Here is a 23,355-nt window from a genome sequence, read left to right as displayed (position 1 = left end):
CAGCGAGGGTTAGGTACACACTTACAGTATGATCACCACCACAGCGAGGGTTAGGTACACACTTACAGTATGATCACCACCACAGCGAGGGTTAGGCACACTTACATTAGGAACACCACCACAGCGAGGGTTAGGTACACACTTACAGTATGATCACCACCACAGCGAGGGTTAGGTACACACTTACAGTATGAACACCACCACAGCGAGGGTGAGGTACACACTTACAGTATGAACACCACCACAGCGAGGGTTGGGTACACACTTACATTAGGAACTCCACCACAGTGAGGGTTAGGTACACACTTACAGTATGATCACCACCACAGCGAGGGTAAGGTACACACTTACAGTATGATCACCACCACAGCGAGGGTTAGGTACACACTTACATTAGGAACACCACGACAGCGAGGGTTAGATACACACTTACAGTATGATCACCACCACATCGAGGGTTAGGTACACACTTACAGTATGATCACCACCACAGCGACGGTTAGGTACACATTTACATTAGGAACACCACCACAGCGAGGGTTAGGTACACACTTACATTAGGAACACCACCACAGCGAGGGTTAGGTACACACTTACAGTATGATCACCACCACAGCGAGGGTTAGGTACACACTTACAGTATGATCACCACCACAGCGAGGGTTAGGTACACACTTACAGTATGATCACCACCACAGCGAGGGTTAGGTACACACTTACATTAAGAACACCACCACAGCGAGGGTTAGGTACACAATTACAGTATGATCACCACCACAGCGAGGGTTAGGTACACACTTACAGTATGATCACCACCACAGCGAGGGTTAGGTACACACTTACATTAGGAACACCACCACAGCGAGGGTTAGGTACACACTTACAGTATGATCACCACCACAGCGAGGGTTAGGTACACACTTACAGTATGATCACCACCACAGCGAGGGTTAGGCACACTTACATTAGGAACACCACCACAGCGAGGGTTAGGTACACACTTACAGTATGATCACCACCACAGCGAGGGTTAGGTACACACTTACAGTATGAACACCACCACAGCGAGGGTGAGGTACACACTTACAGTATGAACACCACCACAGCGAGGGTTGGGTACACACTTACATTAGGAACTCCACCACAGTGAGGGTTAGGTACACACTTACAGTATGATCACCACCACAGCGAGGGTTAGGTACACACTTACGGTATGATCACAACCACAGCGAGGGTCAGGTACACACTTACATTAGGAACTCCACCACAGCGAGGGTTAGGTACACACTTACAGTATGATCACCACCACAGCGAGGGTTAGGTACACACTTACATTAGGAACACCACCACAGCGAGGGTTAGGTACACACTTACAGTATGATCACCACCACAGCGAGGGTTAGGTACACACTTACAGTATGATCACCACCACAGCGAGGGTTAGGTACACACTTACAGTATGATCACAACCACAGCGAGGGATAGGTACACACTTACAGTATGATCACCACCACAGCGAGGGTTAGGTACACACTTACAGTATGATCACCATCACAGCGAGGGTTAGGTACACACTTACATTAGGAACACCACCACAGCGAGGGTTAGGTACACAATTACAGTATGATCACCACCACAGCGAGGGTTAGGTACACACTTACAGTATGATCACCACCACAGCGAGGGTTAGGTACACACTTACATTAGGAACACCACCACAGCGAGGGTTAGGTACACACTTACAGTATGATCACCACCACAGCGAGGGTTAGGTACACACTTACAGTATGATCACCACCACAGCGAGGGTTAGGCACACACTTACATTAGGAACACCACCACATCAAGGGTTAGGTACACACTTACAGTATGAACACCACCACAGCGAGGGTTAGGTACACACTTACAGTATGAACACCACCACAGCGAGGGTGAGGTACACACTTACAGTATGAACACCACCACAGCGAGGGTTGGGTACACACTTACATTAGGAACTCCACCACAGTGAGGGTTAGGTACACACTTACAGTATGATCACCACCACAGCGAGGGTTAGGTACACACTTACAGTATGAACACCACCACAGCGAGGGTTGGGTACACACTTACATTATGATCACCACCACAGCGAGGGTTAGGTACACACTTACAGTATGATCACCACCACAACGAGGGTTAGGTACACACTTACAGTATGATCACCACCACAGCGAGGGTTAGATACACACTTACAGTATGATCACAACCACAGCGAGGGTTAGGTACACACTTACAGTATGATCACCACCACAGCGAGGGTTAGGTACACACTTACAGTATGATCACCACCACAGCGAGGGTTAGGTACACACTTACAGTATGATCACCACCACAGCGAGGGTTAGGTACACACTTACAGTATGATCACCATCACAGCGAGGGTTAGGTACACACTTACATTAGGAACACCACCACAGCGAGGGTTAGGTACACAATTACAGTATGATCACCACCACAGCGAGGGTTAGGTACACACTTACAGTATGATCACCACCACAGCGAGGGTTAGGTACACACTTACATTAGGAACACCACCACAGCGAGGGTTAGGTACACACTTACAGTATGATCACCACCACAGCGAGGGTTAGGTACACACTTACAGTATGATCACCACCACAGCGAGGGTTAGGCACACACTTACATTAGGAACACCACCACATCAAGGGTTAGGTACACACTTACAGTATGAACACCACCACAGCGAGGGTTAGGTACACACTTACAGTATGAACACCACCACAGCGAGGGTGAGGTACACACTTACAGTATGAACACCACCACAGCGAGGGTTGGGTACACACTTACATTAGGAACTCCACCACAGTGAGGGTTAGGTACACACTTACAGTATGATCACCACCACAACGAGGGTTAGGTACACACTTACAGTATGATCACCACCACAGCGAGGGTTAGATACACACTTACAGTATGATCACAACCACAGCGAGGGTTAGGTACACACTTACAGTATGATCACCACCACAGCGAGGGTTAGGTACACACTTACAGTATGATCACCACCACAGCGAGGGATAGGTACACACTTACAGTATGATCACCACCACAGCGAGGGTTAGGTACACACTTACAGTATGATCACCATCACAGCGAGGGTTAGGTACACACTTACATTAGGAACACCACCACAGCGAGGGTTAGGTACACACTTACAGTATGAACACCACCACAGCGAGGGTTAGGTACACACTTACAGTATGAACACCACCACAGCGAGGGTGAGGTACACACTTACAGTATGAACACCACCACAGCGAGGGTTGGGTACACACTTACATTAGGAACTCCACCACAGTGAGGGTTAGGTACACACTTACAGTATGATCACCACCACAGCGAGGGTTAGGTACACACTTACAGTATGAACACCACCACAGCGAGGGTTGGGTACACACTTACATTAGGAACTCCACCACAGCGAGGGTTAGGTACACACTTACAGTATGATCACCACCACAACGAGGGTTAGGTACACACTTACAGTATGATCACCACCACAGCGAGGGTTAGATACACACTTACAGTATGATCACAACCACAGCGAGGGTAAGGTACACACTTACATTAGGAACTCCACGACAGCGAGGGTTAGGTACACACTTACAGTATGATTACCACCACAGCGAGGGTTAGGTACACACTTACAGTAAGAGCACCACCACAGCGAGGGTCAGGTACACACTTACAGTAAGAACACCACCACAGCGAGGGTTAGGTACACACTTACAGTATGAACACCACCACAGCGAGGGTCAGGTACACACTTACAGTAAGAACACCACCACAGCGAGGGTCAGGTACACACTTACAGTAAGAACACCACCACAGCGAGGGTTAGGTACACACTTACAGTATGATCACCACCACAGCGAGGGTTAGGTACACACTTACAGTATGATCACCACCACAGCGAGGGTTGGGTACACATTTACATTAGGAAATCCACCACAGCGAGGGTTAGGTACACACTTACAGTATGAACACCACCACAGCGAGGACAACAACCAGGATGAGGAACACAGGGACAAGTATCGCAACCAGGTCTGGTGTTGTGTCTGTGTTGGATTCACTCGGTGCTGCCGACGATGTGTCTGTGGGAAAATACAGACAATGATATGAGACGCACAAAATCAGCAATAACAAGCACATATGATTCTTAACGTCACTTTAACCCATATGAGTCTTAGTTTATATAGTGTACTCACGTGTGCTGTATTCCCTGGGTGGTGTCGCCGACGTGCCTGTCAGACACAGATGTATTCAGCGTTATTAGTATGTGATATCGATACAACGATACATATAACTAGTCATCTTTCAGTTTGATATGCTCAAGTTCTTGATCGTTTGAGAAAAAATACATAGATACTGAAATCAGGTAGCAAACGTACATATACTAAGTACTATGTATGAAACTGATATAAAGAAGATGATGGACTAACGTGGACTTTATTATTTTATTATATATATATATATATATATATATATATATATATATATATATATATATGAAATAATAGCACAGAGAGATTGTGATACAGGCAAATTGTATGAAGCGTTGTATTTGGTATTTGTGAGTGCATGACCGTCTTATATTTGGTTGATAAAAGTCAAACATTATCTGTTCAGTTTCCTTTCCGATAATAACATGTGAAATGTAAAATTAATAAACAATGGTAATAAATTCGAATAATAATATAGCCAAAACTTTCAATTGTTCATATCACATTCCTAAGATAACATCTGATATTTGTTTCTTTGTTGTCAACGACACAATGAACAATTTTCAAGCTATATGACGATGGTCTGTAAAGAATCGTGAACCAGGCAATACCATAATGCATATTGATCTATCCTATAACGGAGAAATGCCATTCATCAACGAGTGAGTGAGTGAGTATGGTTTTACGCAGCTTTTACCAATATTCCAGCAATATCACGGCGGGGGACACAAGTAATGAGATTCACACATGGTACCCATGTTGGGAATCGAACCCGGGTATTCGGCGTGACAAGCGAACGCTTTAACCACTATGCTACCCGACCACCCCTTTCATCAACAAAGTCATCGACCATGACCTTCTGATACGTTTCTCGCCTCTGAAGACAGGCATGGGTTGCTGAAGACTAATTCCAATACAAATCTTCTTGGGTTGAAGATCTAACAAATCAATAACGTTGTGTGTATGTTTCTTGGTAATAATTGCCTGATTTAGTAGCATTCATATATCCATCCGTATATACATATTATCCATTCAAAGTTCAATGGGTTATATTTCTTCAGATAGAGAGCAGTTATGAATATTTTGCCTGTCGATTTTGTTTTTGCATAAAAGTGATGAGAATTTCTTCTACTGTTTAAGAAAAGAATCAGCTTATTTTCATACCTGGAGCAACGTTGCAAAACTGCCCTTTGTAATCTCCACTACAACCGTTCGTGCAGATGCCATTTTGGTAATTACAGACGCCCCCCTTACAGTTCTTGCTGCAAGCTTTATCACACAGGTCATGGAACCACCCCGGCACACACCCCTCAGAACACTTCCCTGTCACCTTGTGGCAGTGTCTGAGGTTTCTGCCTGGGTTGGTGAAACAGTTCAGAGGGCAATCATTCTTGCAGTGTTCACCATACTTCCCCCATTCACAACTGTCTTGACCGTGTGATTCGAATACTGAAAGGTTGAAAAAAAGCAAACATTATAACTTTGTTTCTTGATATTTTAAAATGGCGACCATACACATAGTTGCAGCTCTAACGTCGTAGGTTGAGAAAAACTTGTAAAAAAACAACTGCTGTCTGAACATGCAGTCATATTGATAATCGGATACTATTCAATAATGGTCAAATAACCAATTACCTATTTCAACTTGTACCGTCCGTTCCCGTGGGTTTATTTGTTGGGTATATAATGTACATGATTTTGGTCGTGTTTCATCTTTTCCCGTACATCCAGTATTATCACAATAGTGATTTACAAACATATTCTTTTCATGGGAATAGTATGATAGGTACTTATTGAAATGGCTCTCTTGCATTTAATGACTTGCATCAAACTGTATCGCTTGGTAATTTAGGTTTATGCCATCAATGTGACGCAACAGAGTAATCATGTATAAAACTATGTCATGTAATGTGTTCCACAATGTTAGAACAATGTAGCAGCTGATACTATAGTAAATGTTTGAGTAGAGTTGTCAGCACATTAAATGTTTACATTTTCTATGAAAATATTGTTTTTATTATTAGTTGAGAAGGTGGATATGTTCAAATCTGTTATGTCCAAGGGAGCAAGTGCCTTTAATACTCACCGACTATCATCAGAAAATGTAGGACTACCTGCATGACTCTGGTACATACGGTGCTGCAGCGCCTGAAAAGGGCAATAAAAACAATGCTTAGATGTACAAGACACATTGTGCTACAGATACATAGGAACATTGCGCTAAGTTTAACTGTGAACAGTATGCTGTTTTATACATGATGTTTTTAAATATGTTGTTGTATATTTTTGCTCACAACGGTTCACGATGACTCTGATGACAAAACCTTGGTGTGATATGTCGATCTGCATAGATAATTAACACTTATAAAATGTAATGTGAACATAATTTGCACTGTGATATCTGCTCCCTGTGGCCCTCTCCATCTCAAATCTCCATATATGGCTTCTACTACGTCAGCTTTTGAAACCTATATTTTCAAGCTCAAGACTAAAACCTCTTTACTGTAGTGTTTCGGTGTAAGTAGTCAATTATACTAATATAACAAAATCTTCTCACAACTGCAATAGTAAATTTACTAAGTTTCAAGTAATTATGTGCTACATATTGTCAAGTATCAAATGAAACAAACAATACAGGTGAAAGATAACATATAACTGACTTCAGTGGCATTTCAAATTTATTTGCAAAATAATGAATAGTTTTGAAACTTTTGTTTTATCACATTACGAACGGGGACGAGAAGAAAAAAGAAGATATTTCCGTACAGTCATCAACCGTGACGAGTTCTTCGAGAGTAGGTTCACGTCAAACGTCTTTGTTAATGACGTCACAGCGCAAGTGTTTCCTTGCACCCGCCGTGGCACTTTATGTACGACCAGGGTTGTGAGGGGGAGTTGAAGGGTTGTGTAATGTTAGACCACTCGGTTTCGATGTTTAATCGTCGAAATGGTAAGTTAAAACCGGACCCACCACAATGCATCAGTTCAACCCTGCACACCTGAACTCCACCAAATTACTCCCATCCACAACCCCTGTCAACTTCACACAACTCCTTACATCCCACACTCAACCCGGGACTCAGACTTACACCTCCTCAGAACCCAACACCCCTCAACACTACCTAGCATCAACACCTCAACCTCACGCTTTTTACATCAACACCGCATCTCCACACCACAATCCTGCACCTCCCCACAACAATCCAACACCATCCTGGCACAGACCTGTAACTTCCCACCACAATATTCACCTACCCTTCACATCCTTGCACCTCACCTCCACAACCCTTCAACTCCTCACCGCAATCAATTTGCCTCCCCCTCACAACCCTTCAACTCCCCACCACAGCCCTTCAACTCCCCCTCACAACCCTTCAACTCCCAAACACAGTCCTTCACCTCCCCTTCACAACCCTTCAACTCCCCACCACAACCCTTCATCTCCCCCTCACAACCCTTCAACTCCCCACCACAACCCTTCACCAACCCCTCACAACCCTTCAACTCCCACTACAGCCCTTGACCCCCCCCCCCCTCACAACCCTTCAACTCCCCACCACAGCCCTTCATCTCCCCCTCACAAACCTTCAACTCCCACTACAGCCCTTGATCCCCCCCCTCACAAACCTTCAACTCCCCCTCACAACCCTTCAACTTCCAACCACAACCCTTCACCTCCCCCTCACAACCCTTCAACTCCCCACTACAGCCCTTGATCCCCCCTCACAACCCGTCAACTCCCCACCATAATCCTTAACCTCCCCCTCTCAACCCGTCAACTCCCCACTACAGCCCTTGACCTCCCTCTCACAACCCTTCAACTCCCCACCACAGCCCTTCACCTCCCCCTCACAACCCTTCAACTTCCAACCACAACCCTCCACCTCCCCCTCACAACCCTTCACCTCCGCACCACAGCCCTTCAACTCCCCCTCACAACCCTTCAACTCCCCCTCACAACCCTTCAACTTCCAACCACAACCCTCAACCTCCCCCCACAAACCTTCACCTCCCCACCTCCCCACCCCAGCTAACACACGGCGTTGTCACAACGTTGTGGAAAGGTTGTGGATTGATAACGTCAACGTTCAACGTTATTTCACAACGTTATTACAACGTTGCACATTCACGTTGTGAAAACGTTGTGCATCGGACATCGCACAACGTTTTGTAACTACGTTTCTGAAACGTCGGTAATACGTTATAGAGTTTGCTTCTTGATAGTCATAAAGGAATAGAACTGCTTTATCAAAATCAACATGAATTTGTCAGAATACCAAGGCAGTAATGCATTACCTTTCTGTATATTCGGCATTTGAATTTTCATCTCTTAATGCTAAAATTTCCAGAACGTAATTGCGTATCTCTATTACAACGTTAGTATGACGTTACATTGTAACGTTATTCCACAACGTAACAACAACGTTGCAAATTAACGTTGTGATAACGTTATGCTTTGGACATTACAACACTTTTTGTACTTCCCGCCCACAACTCTTCATCTCCCCACCACAATCAATTACCTCCCACCCACAACCCTTCAACTCAACACCACAACCCTTCACCACCCCCTCACAACCATTAACCTCCCCACCACAATCAATTACCTCCCCCTCACAACCCTTTACCTCCCCACCACAATCAATTACATCCCCCCCCACAACCCTTCACCTCTCCCTCACAAACCTTCACCTCCCCACCACAATCAATGACCTCCCCTTCACAACCCTTCACATCCCCCTCAAAGCTCTTCACCTCCCCACCACAATCATTTATCTCCCCACCACAACCCTTCACCTCACCACCACAATAAATTACCTCCCCCTCACAACCCTTCACCTCCCCACCACAATCAATTACCTCCCCCCCCACAACCCTTCACCTCCCCCTCACAAACCTTCACCTCCCCACCACAATCAATTATCTCCCCACCACAACCCTTCACCTCACCACCACAATAAATTACCTCCAAACCAGAATCAATTAACCCCCCCCCCCCCCCTAATCAATTACCTCCCCCCCCCTCCCACAACCCTTCATCTCCCCACCACAATCAATTATCTCCCCACCACAATCAATTACCTCAACCTCACAACCCTTCAACTCCACACCACAATCACTTACCTCCCCTAACAACCTTCCACCTCCTCACCACAATCAATCACCTCCCCTCACAAACATTAACCTCCCCACCACAATCACTTACCTCCCCCACACAACCAATAACCTCCCACCACAATCAATAACCTCCCCTTCACAACTCTTAACCTCCCCACCACAATCAATTACCTCCCCATCACAACCTTTCACCTCGCCCTCACAACCCTTCACCTCCACCTCAAAACCCTTAACCTCCCCACCGCAATCAAATACATCCCCGTCACAACCCGAAAGCTCCCCACCACAATCAATTACCTACCCCTGACAACCCTTCACCCCCCTACTACAATCAACTACCTCACCGAAAAAACCCTTCACCTCGCCCTCACAACCCTTCACCTCCACCTCAAAACCCTTAACCTCCCCACCGCAATCAAATACATCCCCGTCACAACCCGAAAGCTCCCCACCACAATCAATAACCTCCCCCTCACAAACCTTCACCTCCCCGCCACAACCCTTCACCTCCCCACAACAATCAAAAACCTCAACATCACAACCGTTCACTTCCCCACCACAATCAATTATCTCCCCCTCAAAACCCTTCACCTCCCAAACACAATCAATTATCTCAAAACCACAATCAATTACCCCCCCCCCCCCCCCCTAACAACCCTTCACCTCCCCACCACAATCAATTACATCCCACTCACAACCCTTCAACACAACTCCACAACCCTTCACCTCCCCCTCACAACCATTAACCTCCACAGCACAATCAATAACCTTCCCCTCACAACCCTTCACCTCCCGACAACAATCAATTACCTCCCCCTCACAACCCTTCAACTCAACACCACAATCAATTACCTCCCCCTCACAACCATTAACCTTCCCACCACAATCAATAACCTCCCCTTCACAACTCTTAACCTCCCCACCACAATCAATTACCTCCCCATCACAACCCTTCACCTCGCCCTCACAACCCTTCACCTCCACCTCACAACCCTTAACCTCCCCACTGCAATCAAATACATCCCCGTCACAACCCGTAAGCTCCCCACCACAATCAATTACCTCCCCCTCACAACCCTTCACCTCTCTACTACAATCAACTACCTCACCGAAAAAAACCTTCATCTCCCCACCACAATCAATAACCTCCCCCTCACAATCCTTCACCTCCCCGCCACAACCCTTCACCTCCCCACAACAATCAATAACCTCAACATCACAACCGTTCACTTCCCCACCACAATCAATTATCTCCAATTCAAAACCCTTCACCTCCCCAACACAATCAATTATCTCAATACCACAATCAATTACCCCCCCCCCCCCTCCCTCACAACCCTTCACCTCCCCACCACAATCAATTACCTCCCCCTCACAAGCTCTCATCTCCCCGCCACAACCCTTCATCTCCCCACAACAATCAATTACCTCCCCTTCACAACCTCTCATCTCTCAACACAACAATCAATTACTTCCCCTCTCACAGCCCTTCTCCTCCTTACCACAATCAATTACCTCCCACTCAGAACCTTACACCTCCCCACCACAATCAATTACCTCCCCCCCCACAGCCCTTCATCCCCCCCCCCCCCCCCCCCGGCAATCAATCACCTTCCTCTCACAACACTACACCTGCCGACCACAATCATTAACCTCCCCTCACAACCCTTCACCTCCCCACTACAATCAATTACCTCCCCCTCAAAACCCTTCATCTCCCCACCACAATCAATTATCTCACCACAACAATCATTTACCTCCCCCCTCACAACCCTTCACCACCCCACCACAATCAATTACCTCCCCCTCACAACAATTCAACTCAACACCACAATCAATTACCTCCCCCTCACAACCATTAACCTTCCCACCACAATCAATAACCTCCCCCTCAAAACCCTTCACCTCCCCCTCACAACTCTTAACCTCCCCACCACAATCAATTACCTCCCCATCACAACCCTCCACCTCCCCCTCATAAAACTTCACCTCCCCACCGCAATCAATTACCTCCCCCTCACCACCTTTCCCCTCTCTACCGCAATGAATTACCTCGCCCTCACAACCCTTCACCTCCACATAACAACCCTTAACCTCCCCACCGCAATCAATTACCTCCCCCTCACAACCTTTCCCCTCCCTAACGCAATGAATTACCTCGCCCTCACAACCCTTCACCTCCACCTCACAACCCTTAACCTCCCCACCGCAATCAATTACATCCCCCTTACAAACCGTAACCTCCCCACCACAATCAATTACCTCCCCCTCACAACCGATCACCTCCCTACCAAAATCAATTACCTCCCCGAAAAAAACCTTCATCTCCCCACCACAATCAATAACCTCCCCCTCACAACCCCTCACCTCCCCGCCACAACCCTTCACCTCCCCACAACAATCAATTACCTCAACATCACAACCGTTCACTTCCCCACTACAATCAATTATCTCCCCCTCAAAACCCTTCACCACCCCAACACAATCAATCACCTCCCCCTCACAACCCTTCAACTCAACTCCACAACCCTTCACCTCCCCCTCACAACCCTTCAACTCAACTCCACAACCCTTCACCTCCCCCTCACAACCATTAACCTCCCCAACACAATCAATTAACTTCCCCCCACAAACCTTCACCTCCCCACCACAATCAATTACCCCCCCCCCCCCCCCCACACACACACACACACACACACACACACACCAACCCTTCACCTCTCCCTCACAAACCTTCACCTCTCCACCACAATCAATTACCTCCCCATTACAACCCTTCACCTCCCTCTCACAGCTCTTCATCTCCCCACCACAATCAATCACCTTCCTCTCACCACACTACACCTGCCGACCACAATCATTAACCTCCCCTCACAACCCTTCACCTCCATACTACAATCAATTACCTCCCCCTCAAAACCCTTCATCTCCCCACCACAATCAATTATCTCCCCACCACAATCATTTACCTCCCCCCTCACAACCCTTCACCTCCCCACCACAATCAATTACCTCCCCCTCACAACAATTCAACTCAACACCACAATCAATTACCTCCCCCTCACAATCATTAACCTTCCCACCACAATCAATAACCTCCCCCTCAAAACCCTTCACCTCCCACTCACAACTCTTAACCTCCCCACCACAATCAATTACCTCCCCATCACAACCTTTCCCCTCCCTAACGCAATGAATTACCTCGCCCTCACAACCCTTCACCTCCACCTTACAACCCTTAACCTCCCCACCGCAATCAATTACATCCCCCTTACAAACCGTAACCTCCACACCACAATCAATTACCTCCCCCTCACAATCATTAACCTTCCCACCACAATCAATAACCTCCCCTTCAAAACCCTTCACCTCCCACTCACAACTCTTAACCTCCCCACCACAATCAATTACCTCCCCATCACAACCCTCCACCTCCCCCTCATAAAACTTCACCTCCCCACCGCAATCAATTACCTCCCCCTCACAACCTTTCCCCTCCCTAACGCAATGAATTACCTCGCCCTCACAACCCTTCACCTCCACATAACAACCCTTAACCTCCCCACCGCAATCAATTACATCCCCCTTAAAAACCGTAACCTCCCCACCACAATCAATTACCTCCCCCTCACAACCGATCACCTCCCTATCAAAATCAATTACCTCCCCGAAAAAAACCTTCATCTCCCCACCACAATCTTTAACCTCCCCCTCACAACCCTTCACCTCCCGGCCACAACCCTTCACCTCCCCACAACAATCAATTACCTCAACATCACAATCGTTCACTTCCCCACCACATTCAATTATCTCCCCCTCAAAACCCTTCACCTCCCCAACACAATCAATCACCTCCCCCCTCACAACCCTTCAACTCAACTCCCCAACCCTTCACCTCCCCCTCACAACCCTTCAACTCAACTCCACAACCCTTCACCTCCCCCTCAGAACCATTAACCTCCCCAACACAATCAATTATCTTCCCCCCACAAACCTTCACCTCTCCCTCACAAACCTTCACCTCCCCACCACAATCAATTACCTCCCCAACACAATCAATTACCTCCCCCCCCCCCAAACCCTTCACCTCTCCCTCACAAACCTTCACCTCCCCACCACAATCAATTACCTCCCCATCACAACCCTTCACCTCCCCCTCACAGCTCTTCACCTCCACACCACAATCAATTATCTCCCCACCACAATCAATTACCTCCACCTCACAACCCTTCAACTCCACACCACAATCAATTACCTCGCCGTCACAACCTGCTCCTCCACGCCCCAACCCTTAACCTCCCGAACACAATCAATTACCTCCCCCTCACAACCCTACACCTCCCCGCTACAACCCCTAACCTCCCCACCACAATCAATTACCCCCCCCTTCACAACCTCTCATCTCTCAACACAACAATCAATTACTTCCCCACTCACAGCCCCTATCCTCCTCACCACAATCAATTACCTCCCCTTCACAACCCTTCACCTCCCTACAACAATCAATTATCTGCCCCCCACAACCCTTCACCCCCCCCCCCCCCCCCCCCACACACACACACACACACACAATCAATCACCTTCCTCTCACAACCCTAAACCTCCCCACCACAATCATTAACCTCCCACTCACAACCCCTCACCTCCCCACTACAATCAATTACCTCCCCCTCAAAACCCTTCATCTCCCCACCACAATCAATTATCTCTCCACCACAACCCTTCAACTCAACACCACAATCAATTACCTCCCCCTCAGAACTATTAACCTTCCCACCACAATCAATAACCTCCCCCTCACAACCCTTCACCTTCCCATCACAACTTTTAACCTCCCCACCACAATGAATTACCTCCCCATCACAACCCTTCACCTCCCCCTCATAAAACTTCACCTCCCCACCGCAATCAAGTACCTCCCCCTCACAACCTTTCACCTCCCTAACGCAATGAATACCTCGCCCTCACAACCCTTCACCTCCACCTCACAACCGTTAACCTCCCCACCGCAATCAATTACATCCCCCTTACAACCTGTAACCTCCCCACCACAATCAATTACCTCCCCCTCGCAACCGATCACCCCCCTACAAAAATCAATTACAGCCCCGAAAAAAACCTTCATCTCCCCACCACAATCAATAACCTCCCCCTCACAACCCTTCACCTCCCCGCCACAACCCTTCACCTCCCCACAACAATCAATTACCTCAACATCACAACCGTTCACTTCCCCACCAAAATCAATTATCTCCCCCTCAAAACCCTTCAACTCCACAACACAATCTATCACCTCCCCCTCACAACCCTTCAACTCAACTCCACAACCCTTCACCTCCCCCTCACAACCCTTCAACTCAACTCCACAACCCTTCACCTCCCCCTCAGAACCATTAACCTCCCCAACACAATCAATTACCTTCATCCAACAAACCTTCACCTCCCCACCACAATCAATTACCCCCCCCCCCCCCCCCCAACCCTTCACCTTTCCCTTACAAACCTTCCCCTCCCCACCACAATCAATTACCTCCCAATCACAACCCTTCACCTCCCTCTCACAGCTCTTCACCTCCCCACCACAATCAATTATCTCCCCACCACAATCAATTACCTCCACCTCACAACCCTTCAACTCCACACCCCAATCAATTACCTCGCCCTCACAACCCTGCACCTCACCGCCACAACCCCTAACCTCCCCACCACAATCAATTACCCCTCCCCCAAACCCTTCACCTCTCCTACACAAACCTTCACCTCCCAACCACAATCAATTACCTCCCCATCACGACCCTTCACCTCCCCCTCACATCTCTTCACCTCCACACCACAATCAATTATCTCCCCACCACAATCAATTACCTCCCATTCACAACCCTTCAACTCATAACCACAATCAATTACCTCGCCGTCAGAACCTGCACCTCCCCGCCACAACCCTTAACCTACCGAACACAATCAATTACCTCCCCTTCACAACCTCTCATCTCTCAACACAACAATCAATTACTTCCCCACTCACAGCCATTCTCCTCCTTACCACAATCAATTACCTCCCACTCAGAACCTTACACCTCCCCACCACAATCAATTACCTCCTCTTCACAACCCTTCACCTCCCCCTCAGAACCATTAACCTCCCCAACACAATCAATTACCTTCCCCCCACAAACCTTCACCTCCCCACCACAATCAATTACCCCCCCCCCCCCCCCCCCCCCCCCAACCCTTCACCTCTCCCTCACAAACCTTCACCTCCCCACCACAATCAATTAACATCCCCATCACAACCCTTCACCTCCCTCTCACAGCTCTTCACCTCCCCACCACAATCAATTATCTCCCCCCCACAATCAATCACCTTCCTCTCACAACACTACACCTGCCCACCACAATCATTACCCTCCCCTCACAACCCTTCACCTCCCCACTACAATCAATTACCTCCCCCTCAAAACCCTTCATCTCCCCACCACAATCAATTATCTCCCCACCACAATGATTTACCTCCGCTCTCACAACCCTTCACCTCCCCACCACAATCAATTCAACTCAACACCACAATCAATTACCTCCCCCTCACAACCATTAACCTTCCCACCACAATCAATAACCTCCCCCTCAAAACCCTTCACCTCCCCCTCACAACTCTTAACCTCCCCACCACAATCAATTACCTCCCCATCACAACCCTCCACCTCCCCCTCATAAAACTTCACCTCCCCACCACAATCAATTACCTCCCCCTCACAACCATTAACCTTCCCACCACAATCAATAACCTCCCCCTCAAAACCCTTCACCTCCCCCTCACAACTCTTAACCTCCCCACCACAATCAATTACCTCCCCATCACAACCCTCCACCTCCCCCTCATAAAACTTCACCTCCCCACCGCAATCAATTACCTCCCCCTCACCACCTTTCCCCTCTCTACCGCAATGAATTACCTCGCCCTCACAACCCTTCACCTCCACCTTACAACCCTTAACCTCCCCACCGCAATCAATTACCTCCCCCTCACAACCTTTCCCCTCCCTAACGCAATGAATTACCTCGCCCTCACAACCCTTCACCTCCACCTTACAACCCTTAACCTCCCCACCGCAATCAATTACATCCCCCTTACAAACCGTAACCTCCACACCACAATCAATTACCTCCCTAAAACCACCTTTCACCTCCCTACCACTATCAATTACCTCCAACTCACAACCCTTCACCTCCCAACGACAATCAATTAAAAAAAACCTTCACCTCTCCCTCACAAACCTTAACCTCCCAACCACAATCAATTACCTCCACATCACGACCCTTCACCTCCCCCTCACATCTCTTCACCTCCACACCACAATCAATTATCTCCCCACCACAACCTTTCACCACCTCCTCACAACCCTTCACCTCCCAACCACAATCAATTAAAAAAACCCTTCACCTCTCACTCACAAACCTTAACCTCCCCACCACAATCAATTACCTCCCCATCACAACCCTCCACCTCCCCCTCATAAAACTTCACCTCCCCACCGCAATCAATTACCTCCCCCTCACCACCTTTCCCCTCCCTAACGCAATGAATTACCTCGCCCTCACAACCCTTCACCTCCACCTCACAACCCTTAACCTCCCCACCGCAATCAATTACATCCCCCTTACAAACCGTAACCTCCCCACCACAATCAATTACCTCCCCCTCACAACCGATAACCTCCCTACCAAAATCAATTACCTCCCCGAAAAAAACCTTCATCTTCCTACCACAATCAATAACCTCCCGCTCACAACCCTTCACCTCCCCGCCACAACCCTTCACCTCCCTACAACAACCAATTACCTCAACATCACAACCGTTCACTTCCCCACTACAATCAAATATATCCCCCTCAAAACCCTTCACATCCCCAACACAATCAATCACCTCCCCCTCACAACCCTTCAACTCAACTCCACAACCCTTCACCTCTCCCTCACAAACCTTAACCTCCCCTCCACAATCAATTACCTCCCCATCACAACCCTTCACCTCCCTCTCACAGCTCTTCACCTCCCCACCACAATCAATTATCTCCCCACCACAATCAATTACCTCCACCTCACAACCCTTCAACTCCACACCACAATCAATTACCTCGCCCTCACAACCCTGCACCTCACCGCCACAACCCCTAACCTCCCCACCACAATCAATTACCCCCCCCCCCCGCTCTCCCTCACAAACCTTCACCTCCCCACCACAATCAATTACCTCCCCATCACAACCCTTCACCTCCCCCTCACAACTCTTCACCTCCACACCACAATCAATTATCTCCCCACCACAATCAATTACCTCCACCTCACAACCCTTCAACTCCACACCACAATCATTAACCTCCCCCTCACAACCCTTCACCTCCCCACTAAAATCAATTACCTCCCCCTCAAAACCCTTCATCTCCCCACCACAATCAATTATCTCCCCACCACAATCAATTACCTCCCCCTCACAACCCTTCAACTCAACACCACAATCAATTACCTCCCCCTCACAACCATTAACCTTCCCACCACAATCAATAACCTCCCCCTCACAACCCTTCACCTCCCCCTCACAACTTTTAACCTCCCCACCACAATGAATTACCTCCCCATCACAACCCTTCACCTCCCCCTCATAAAACTTCACCTCCCCACCGCAATCAAGTACCTCCCCCTCACAATCTTATACCTCCCTAACGCAATGAATTACCTCGCCCTCACAAACCTTAACCTCCCCTCCACAATCAATTACCTCCCCATCACAACCCTTCACCTCCCCCTCACAACTCTTCACCTCCACACCACAATCAATTATCTCCCCACCACAATCAATTACCTCCACCTCACAACCCTTCAACTCCACACCACAATCATTAACCTCCCCCTCACAACCCTTCACCTCCCCACTAAAATCAATTACCTCCCCCTCAAAACCCTTCATCTCCCCACCACAATCAATTATCTCCCCACTACAATCAATTACCTCCCCCTCACAACCCTTCAACTCAACACCACAATCAATTACCTCCCCCTCACAACCATTAACCTTCCCACCACAATCAATAACCTCCCCCTCACAACCCTTCACCTCCCCCTCACAACTTTTAACCTCCCCACCACAATGAATTACCTCCCCATCACAACCCTTCACCTCCCCCTCATAAAACTTCACCTCCCCACCGCAATCAAGTACCTCCCCCTCACAATCTTATACCTCCCTAACGCAATGAATTACCTCGCCCTCAGAACCGTTCACTTCCCCACCGCAATCAATTACCCCCCCCCCCCCCCCCCCCCACAACCCTTCACCTCTCCTTCACAACCCCTAACCTCCCCACCACAATCAATTACCTCCCCTTCAGAACCTCTCATCTCTCAACAAAACAATGAATTACTTCCCCACTCTCAACCCTTCTCCTCCTCACCACAATCAATAACCTCCACCTCACAACCTTATAACCTCCCCACCACAATGAATTACCTCCCCTTCACAACCCTTCACCTCCCCAGCAAAATCAATCTCCTTCCTCTCACAACCCTACACCTCCCCACCATAATCATTAACCTACACCTGACAACTCTTCACCTCCCCACTACAATAAAATACCTACCCCGCAAAACCCTTCATCTCCCCACCACAATCATTTACCTCCCCCCTCACAACCCTTCACCTCCCCACCACAATCAATTACCTCCCATTCACAACCCTTCGACTCAACACCACAATCAATTACCTCCCCCTCATAACCATTAACCTTCCCACCACAATCAATAACCTCCCCCTCACAAACCTTCACCTCCCCCTCACAACTCTTAACCTCCACACCACAATCAATTACCTCCCCCCCACAACCCTTCACCCCCCATGATCAATCACCTTCCTCTCACAACCCTACACCTCCCCCTCACAACTCATAACCTCCCCAACACAATCAATTACCTCGCCCTGACAACCCTTCACCTCCACCTCACAACCCTTAACCTCCCAACCGCAATCAATTACATCCCCGCCACAACCCTTCACCTCCCCACAACAATCAATTACCTCAACATCACAACAGTTCACTTCCCCACCACAATCAATTATCTCTCCCTCAAAACCCTTCACCTCCCCAACACAATCAATTACCTCCCCCTCACAACCCTTCAACTCAACTCCACAACCCTTCACCTCACCCTCACAACCATTAACCTCCCCAACGCAAGCAATAACCTTCCCCTCACAACCCTTCACCTCCCCACCACAATCAATCACCTCCCCCTCACAACCTTTCAACTCAACTCCACAACCCTTCACCTCCCCCTCACAACCCTTCAACTCAACTCCACAACCCTTCACCTCCCCCTCAGAACCATTAACCTCCCCAACACAATCAATTACCTTCCCCCCACAAACCTTCACCGCTCCACCACAATCAATTACCCCCCCCCCCCCCCCCCCCAACCCTTCACCTCTCCCTCACAAACCTTCACCTCCCCACCACAATCAATTACCTCCCCATCACAACCCTTCACCTCCCTCTCATAGCTCTTCACCTCCCCCCCACAATCAATCACCTTCCTCTCACAACACTACACCTGCCCACCACAATCATTAACCTCCCCTCACAACCCTTCACCTCCCCACTACAATCAATTACCTCCCCCTCAAAACCCTTCATCTCCCCACCACAATCAATTATCTCCCCACCACAATCATTTACCTCCGCTCTCACAACCCTTCACCTCCCCACTACAATCAATTACCTCCCCCTCACAACAATTCAACTCAACACCACAATCAATTACCTCCCCCTCACAAGCATTAACCTTCCCACCACAATCAATAACCTCCCCTTCAAAACCCTTCACCTCCCACTCACAACTCTTAACCTCCCCACCACAATCAATTACCTCCCCATCACAACCCTCCACCTCCCCCTCATAAAACTTCACCTCCCCACCGCAATCAATTACCTCCCCCTCACAACCTTTCCCCTCCCTAACGCAATGAATTACCTCGCCCTCACAACCCTCCACCTCCCCCTTACAACCCTTAACCTCCCCACCGCAATCAATTACATCCCCCTTACAAACCGTAACCTCCACACCACAATCAATTACCTCCCCCTCACAACCGATCACCTCCCTACCAAAATCAATTACCTCCCCGAAAAAAACCTTCATCTCCCCACCACAATCAATCACCTCCCCCTCACAACCCCTCACCTCCCCGCCACAACCCTTTACCTCCCCACAACAATCAATTACCTCAACATCACAACCGTTCACTCCCCCACCACAATCAATTATCTCCCCCTCAAAACCCTTCACCTCCCCAACACAATCAATTATCTCAACACCACAATCAATTCCCCCCCCCCCCCCCCCCACGCCTACAACCCTTCACCTGCTCACCACCACCAATTACCTCCCTAAAACCACCTTTCACCTCCCTACCACTATCAATTACCTCAAACTCACAACCCTTCACCTCCCAACCACAATCAATTAAAAAAAACCTTCACCTCTCCCTCACAAACCTTAACCTCCCAACCACAATCAATTACCTCCCCATCACGACCCTTCACCTCCCCCTCACATCTCTTCACCTCCACACCACAATCAATAATCTCCCCATCACAACCTTTCACCACCCCCTCACAACCCTTCACCTCCCAACCACAATCAATTAAAAAAAACCTTCACCTCTCACTCACAAACCTTAACCTCCCAACCACAATCAATTACCTCCACATCACAACCCTCCACCTCCCCCTCATAAAACTTCACCTCCCCACCGCAATCAATTACCTCCCCCTCACAACCTTTCCCCTCCCTAACGCAATGAATTACCTCGCCCTCACAACCCTTCACCTCCACCTCACAACCCTTAACCTCCCCACCGCAATCAATTACATCCCCCTTAAAAACCGTAACCTCCCCACCACAATCAATTACCTCCCCCTCACAACCGATCACCTCCCTACCAAAATCAATTACCTCCGCGAAAAAAACCTTCATCTTCCTACCACAATCAATAACCTCCCCCTCACAACCCTTCACCTCCCCGCCACAACCCTTCACCTCCCTACAACAATCAATTACCTCAACATCACAACCGTTCACTTCCCCACCACAATCAATTATATCCCCCTCAAAACCCTTCACCTCCCCAACACAATCAATCACCTCCCCCTCACAACCCTTCAACTCAACTCCACAACCCTTCACCTCTCCCTCACAAACCTTAACCTCCCCTCCACAATCAATTACCTCCCAATCACAACCCTTCACCTCCCTCTCACAGCTCTTCACCTCCCCACCACAATCAATTATCTCCCCACCACAATCAATTACCTCCACCTCACAACCCTTCAACTCCACACCACAATCAATTACCTCGCCCTCACAACCCTGCACCTCACCGCCACAACCCCTAACCTCCCCACCACAATCAATTACCCCCACCCCCCACCCCCAACCCTTCACCTCTCCCTCACAAACCTTCACCTCCCCACCACAATCAATTACCTCCCCATCACAACCCTTCACCTCCCCCTCACATCTCTTCACCTCCACACCACAATCAATTATCTCAACACCACAATCAATTACCTCCACCTCACAACCCTTCAACTCCACACCACGATCATTAACCTCCCCCTCACAACCCTTCACCTCCCCACTAAAATCAATTACCTCCCCCTCAAAACCCTTCATCTCCCCACCACAATCAATTACCTCCCCCTCACAACCCTTCAACTCAACACCACAATCAATTACCTCCCCCTCACAACCATTAACCTTCCCACCACAATCAATAACCTCCCCCTAACAACCCTTCACCTCCCCCTCACAACTTTTATCCTCCCCACCACAATGAATTACCTCCCCATCACAACCCTTCACCTCCCCCTCATAAAACTTCACCTCCCCACTGCAATCAAGTACCTCCCCCTCACAATCTTTCACCTCCCTAAGGCAATGAATTACCTCGCCCTCAGAACCGTTCACTTCCCCACCGCAATCAATTACCCACCCCCCAACCCTTCACCTCTCCTTCACAAACCTTCACCTCCCCACCACAATCAATTACCTCACCATCACAACCCTTCACCTCCCCCTCACAGCTCTTCACCTCCACACCACAATCAATTATCTCCGAACCAAACAACCCTGCACCTCCCCACAACAACCCCTAACCTCCCCACCACAATCAATTACCTCCCCTTCATAACCTCTCACCTCTCAACACAACAATCAATTACTTCCCCACTCACAGCCCTTCTCCTCCTCACCACAATCAATTACCTCCCCCTCACAACCCTTCACCTCCCCGATACAACCACTAACCTCCCCACCACAATCAATTACCTCCCTCTCACAACCTCTCATCTCTCCACCAGAACCCTTCACCCCCTCCCCCCACAATCAATCACCTCCTCTCACAACTCTTCACTTCCATCCCAAAATCAATTATATCCCCCTCACAACCCTTCACCTCCCCAACACAATAAATTATATCAACACCGCAATCAATTACCTCCCCATCACAACCCTTCACCTCCCCCTCACAGCTCTTCACCGCCCTACCACAATCAATTATCTCCCCACTACAATCAATTATCTCCCCACTACAATCAATTACCTCCACCTCACAATCCTTCAACTCCACTACACAATCAATAACCTCCCCCTCACAACCCTTCACCTCCCCCTCACAACTCTTAACCTCCCCCTCATATAACTTCACCTCCCCACTGCAACCGATAACCCCCCTACCACAATCAATTACCTCTCAAAAAAAAAACTTCATCTCCCCAACACAATCAATTATCTCAACACCACAATCATTTACACCCCCCCCCCCCCCTCACAACCCTTCACCTCCACCTCAAAACCCTTCACCTACCCACCACCATCAATTATCTCCCCCTCACAACCG

The 23,355-nt window shown here is 48.5% G+C and overlaps 1 protein-coding gene across 2 annotated transcripts in view; it reads right to left on the bottom strand.

Moving 5' to 3' along the window:
• Positions 1 to 4,015: 4,015 nt before the first annotated feature.
• LOC125378175 (multiple epidermal growth factor-like domains protein 10) overlaps positions 4,016 to 23,355 on the bottom strand; it is a 36,231-nt gene continuing 16,891 nt past the window's right edge. For both annotated transcript variants that reach the window (XM_048393139.1, XM_048393140.1), the window contains exons 2-5: positions 6,373 to 6,434; positions 5,451 to 5,735; positions 4,272 to 4,307; positions 4,016 to 4,157 (exon numbers count right to left, since the gene is read on the bottom strand). In XM_048393139.1, the coding sequence (XP_048249096.1) occupies positions 4,036 to 4,157; positions 4,272 to 4,307; positions 5,451 to 5,735; positions 6,373 to 6,434 (505 nt within the window). In that variant the 3' untranslated portion in view covers positions 4,016 to 4,035. The remainder of the gene's footprint in view (positions 4,158 to 4,271; positions 4,308 to 5,450; positions 5,736 to 6,372; positions 6,435 to 23,355) is intronic.

This window comes from Haliotis rufescens, unplaced genomic scaffold, assembly GCF_023055435.1.
Source record: "Haliotis rufescens isolate VD_foot unplaced genomic scaffold, xgHalRufe1.0.p SCAF_115, whole genome shotgun sequence".
Lineage (NCBI taxonomy): Eukaryota > Metazoa > Mollusca > Gastropoda > Lepetellida > Haliotidae > Haliotis > Haliotis rufescens.
Note: the sequence above shows the minus strand (reverse complement) of the source record. Positions and strands in the feature narration are given on the sequence as shown.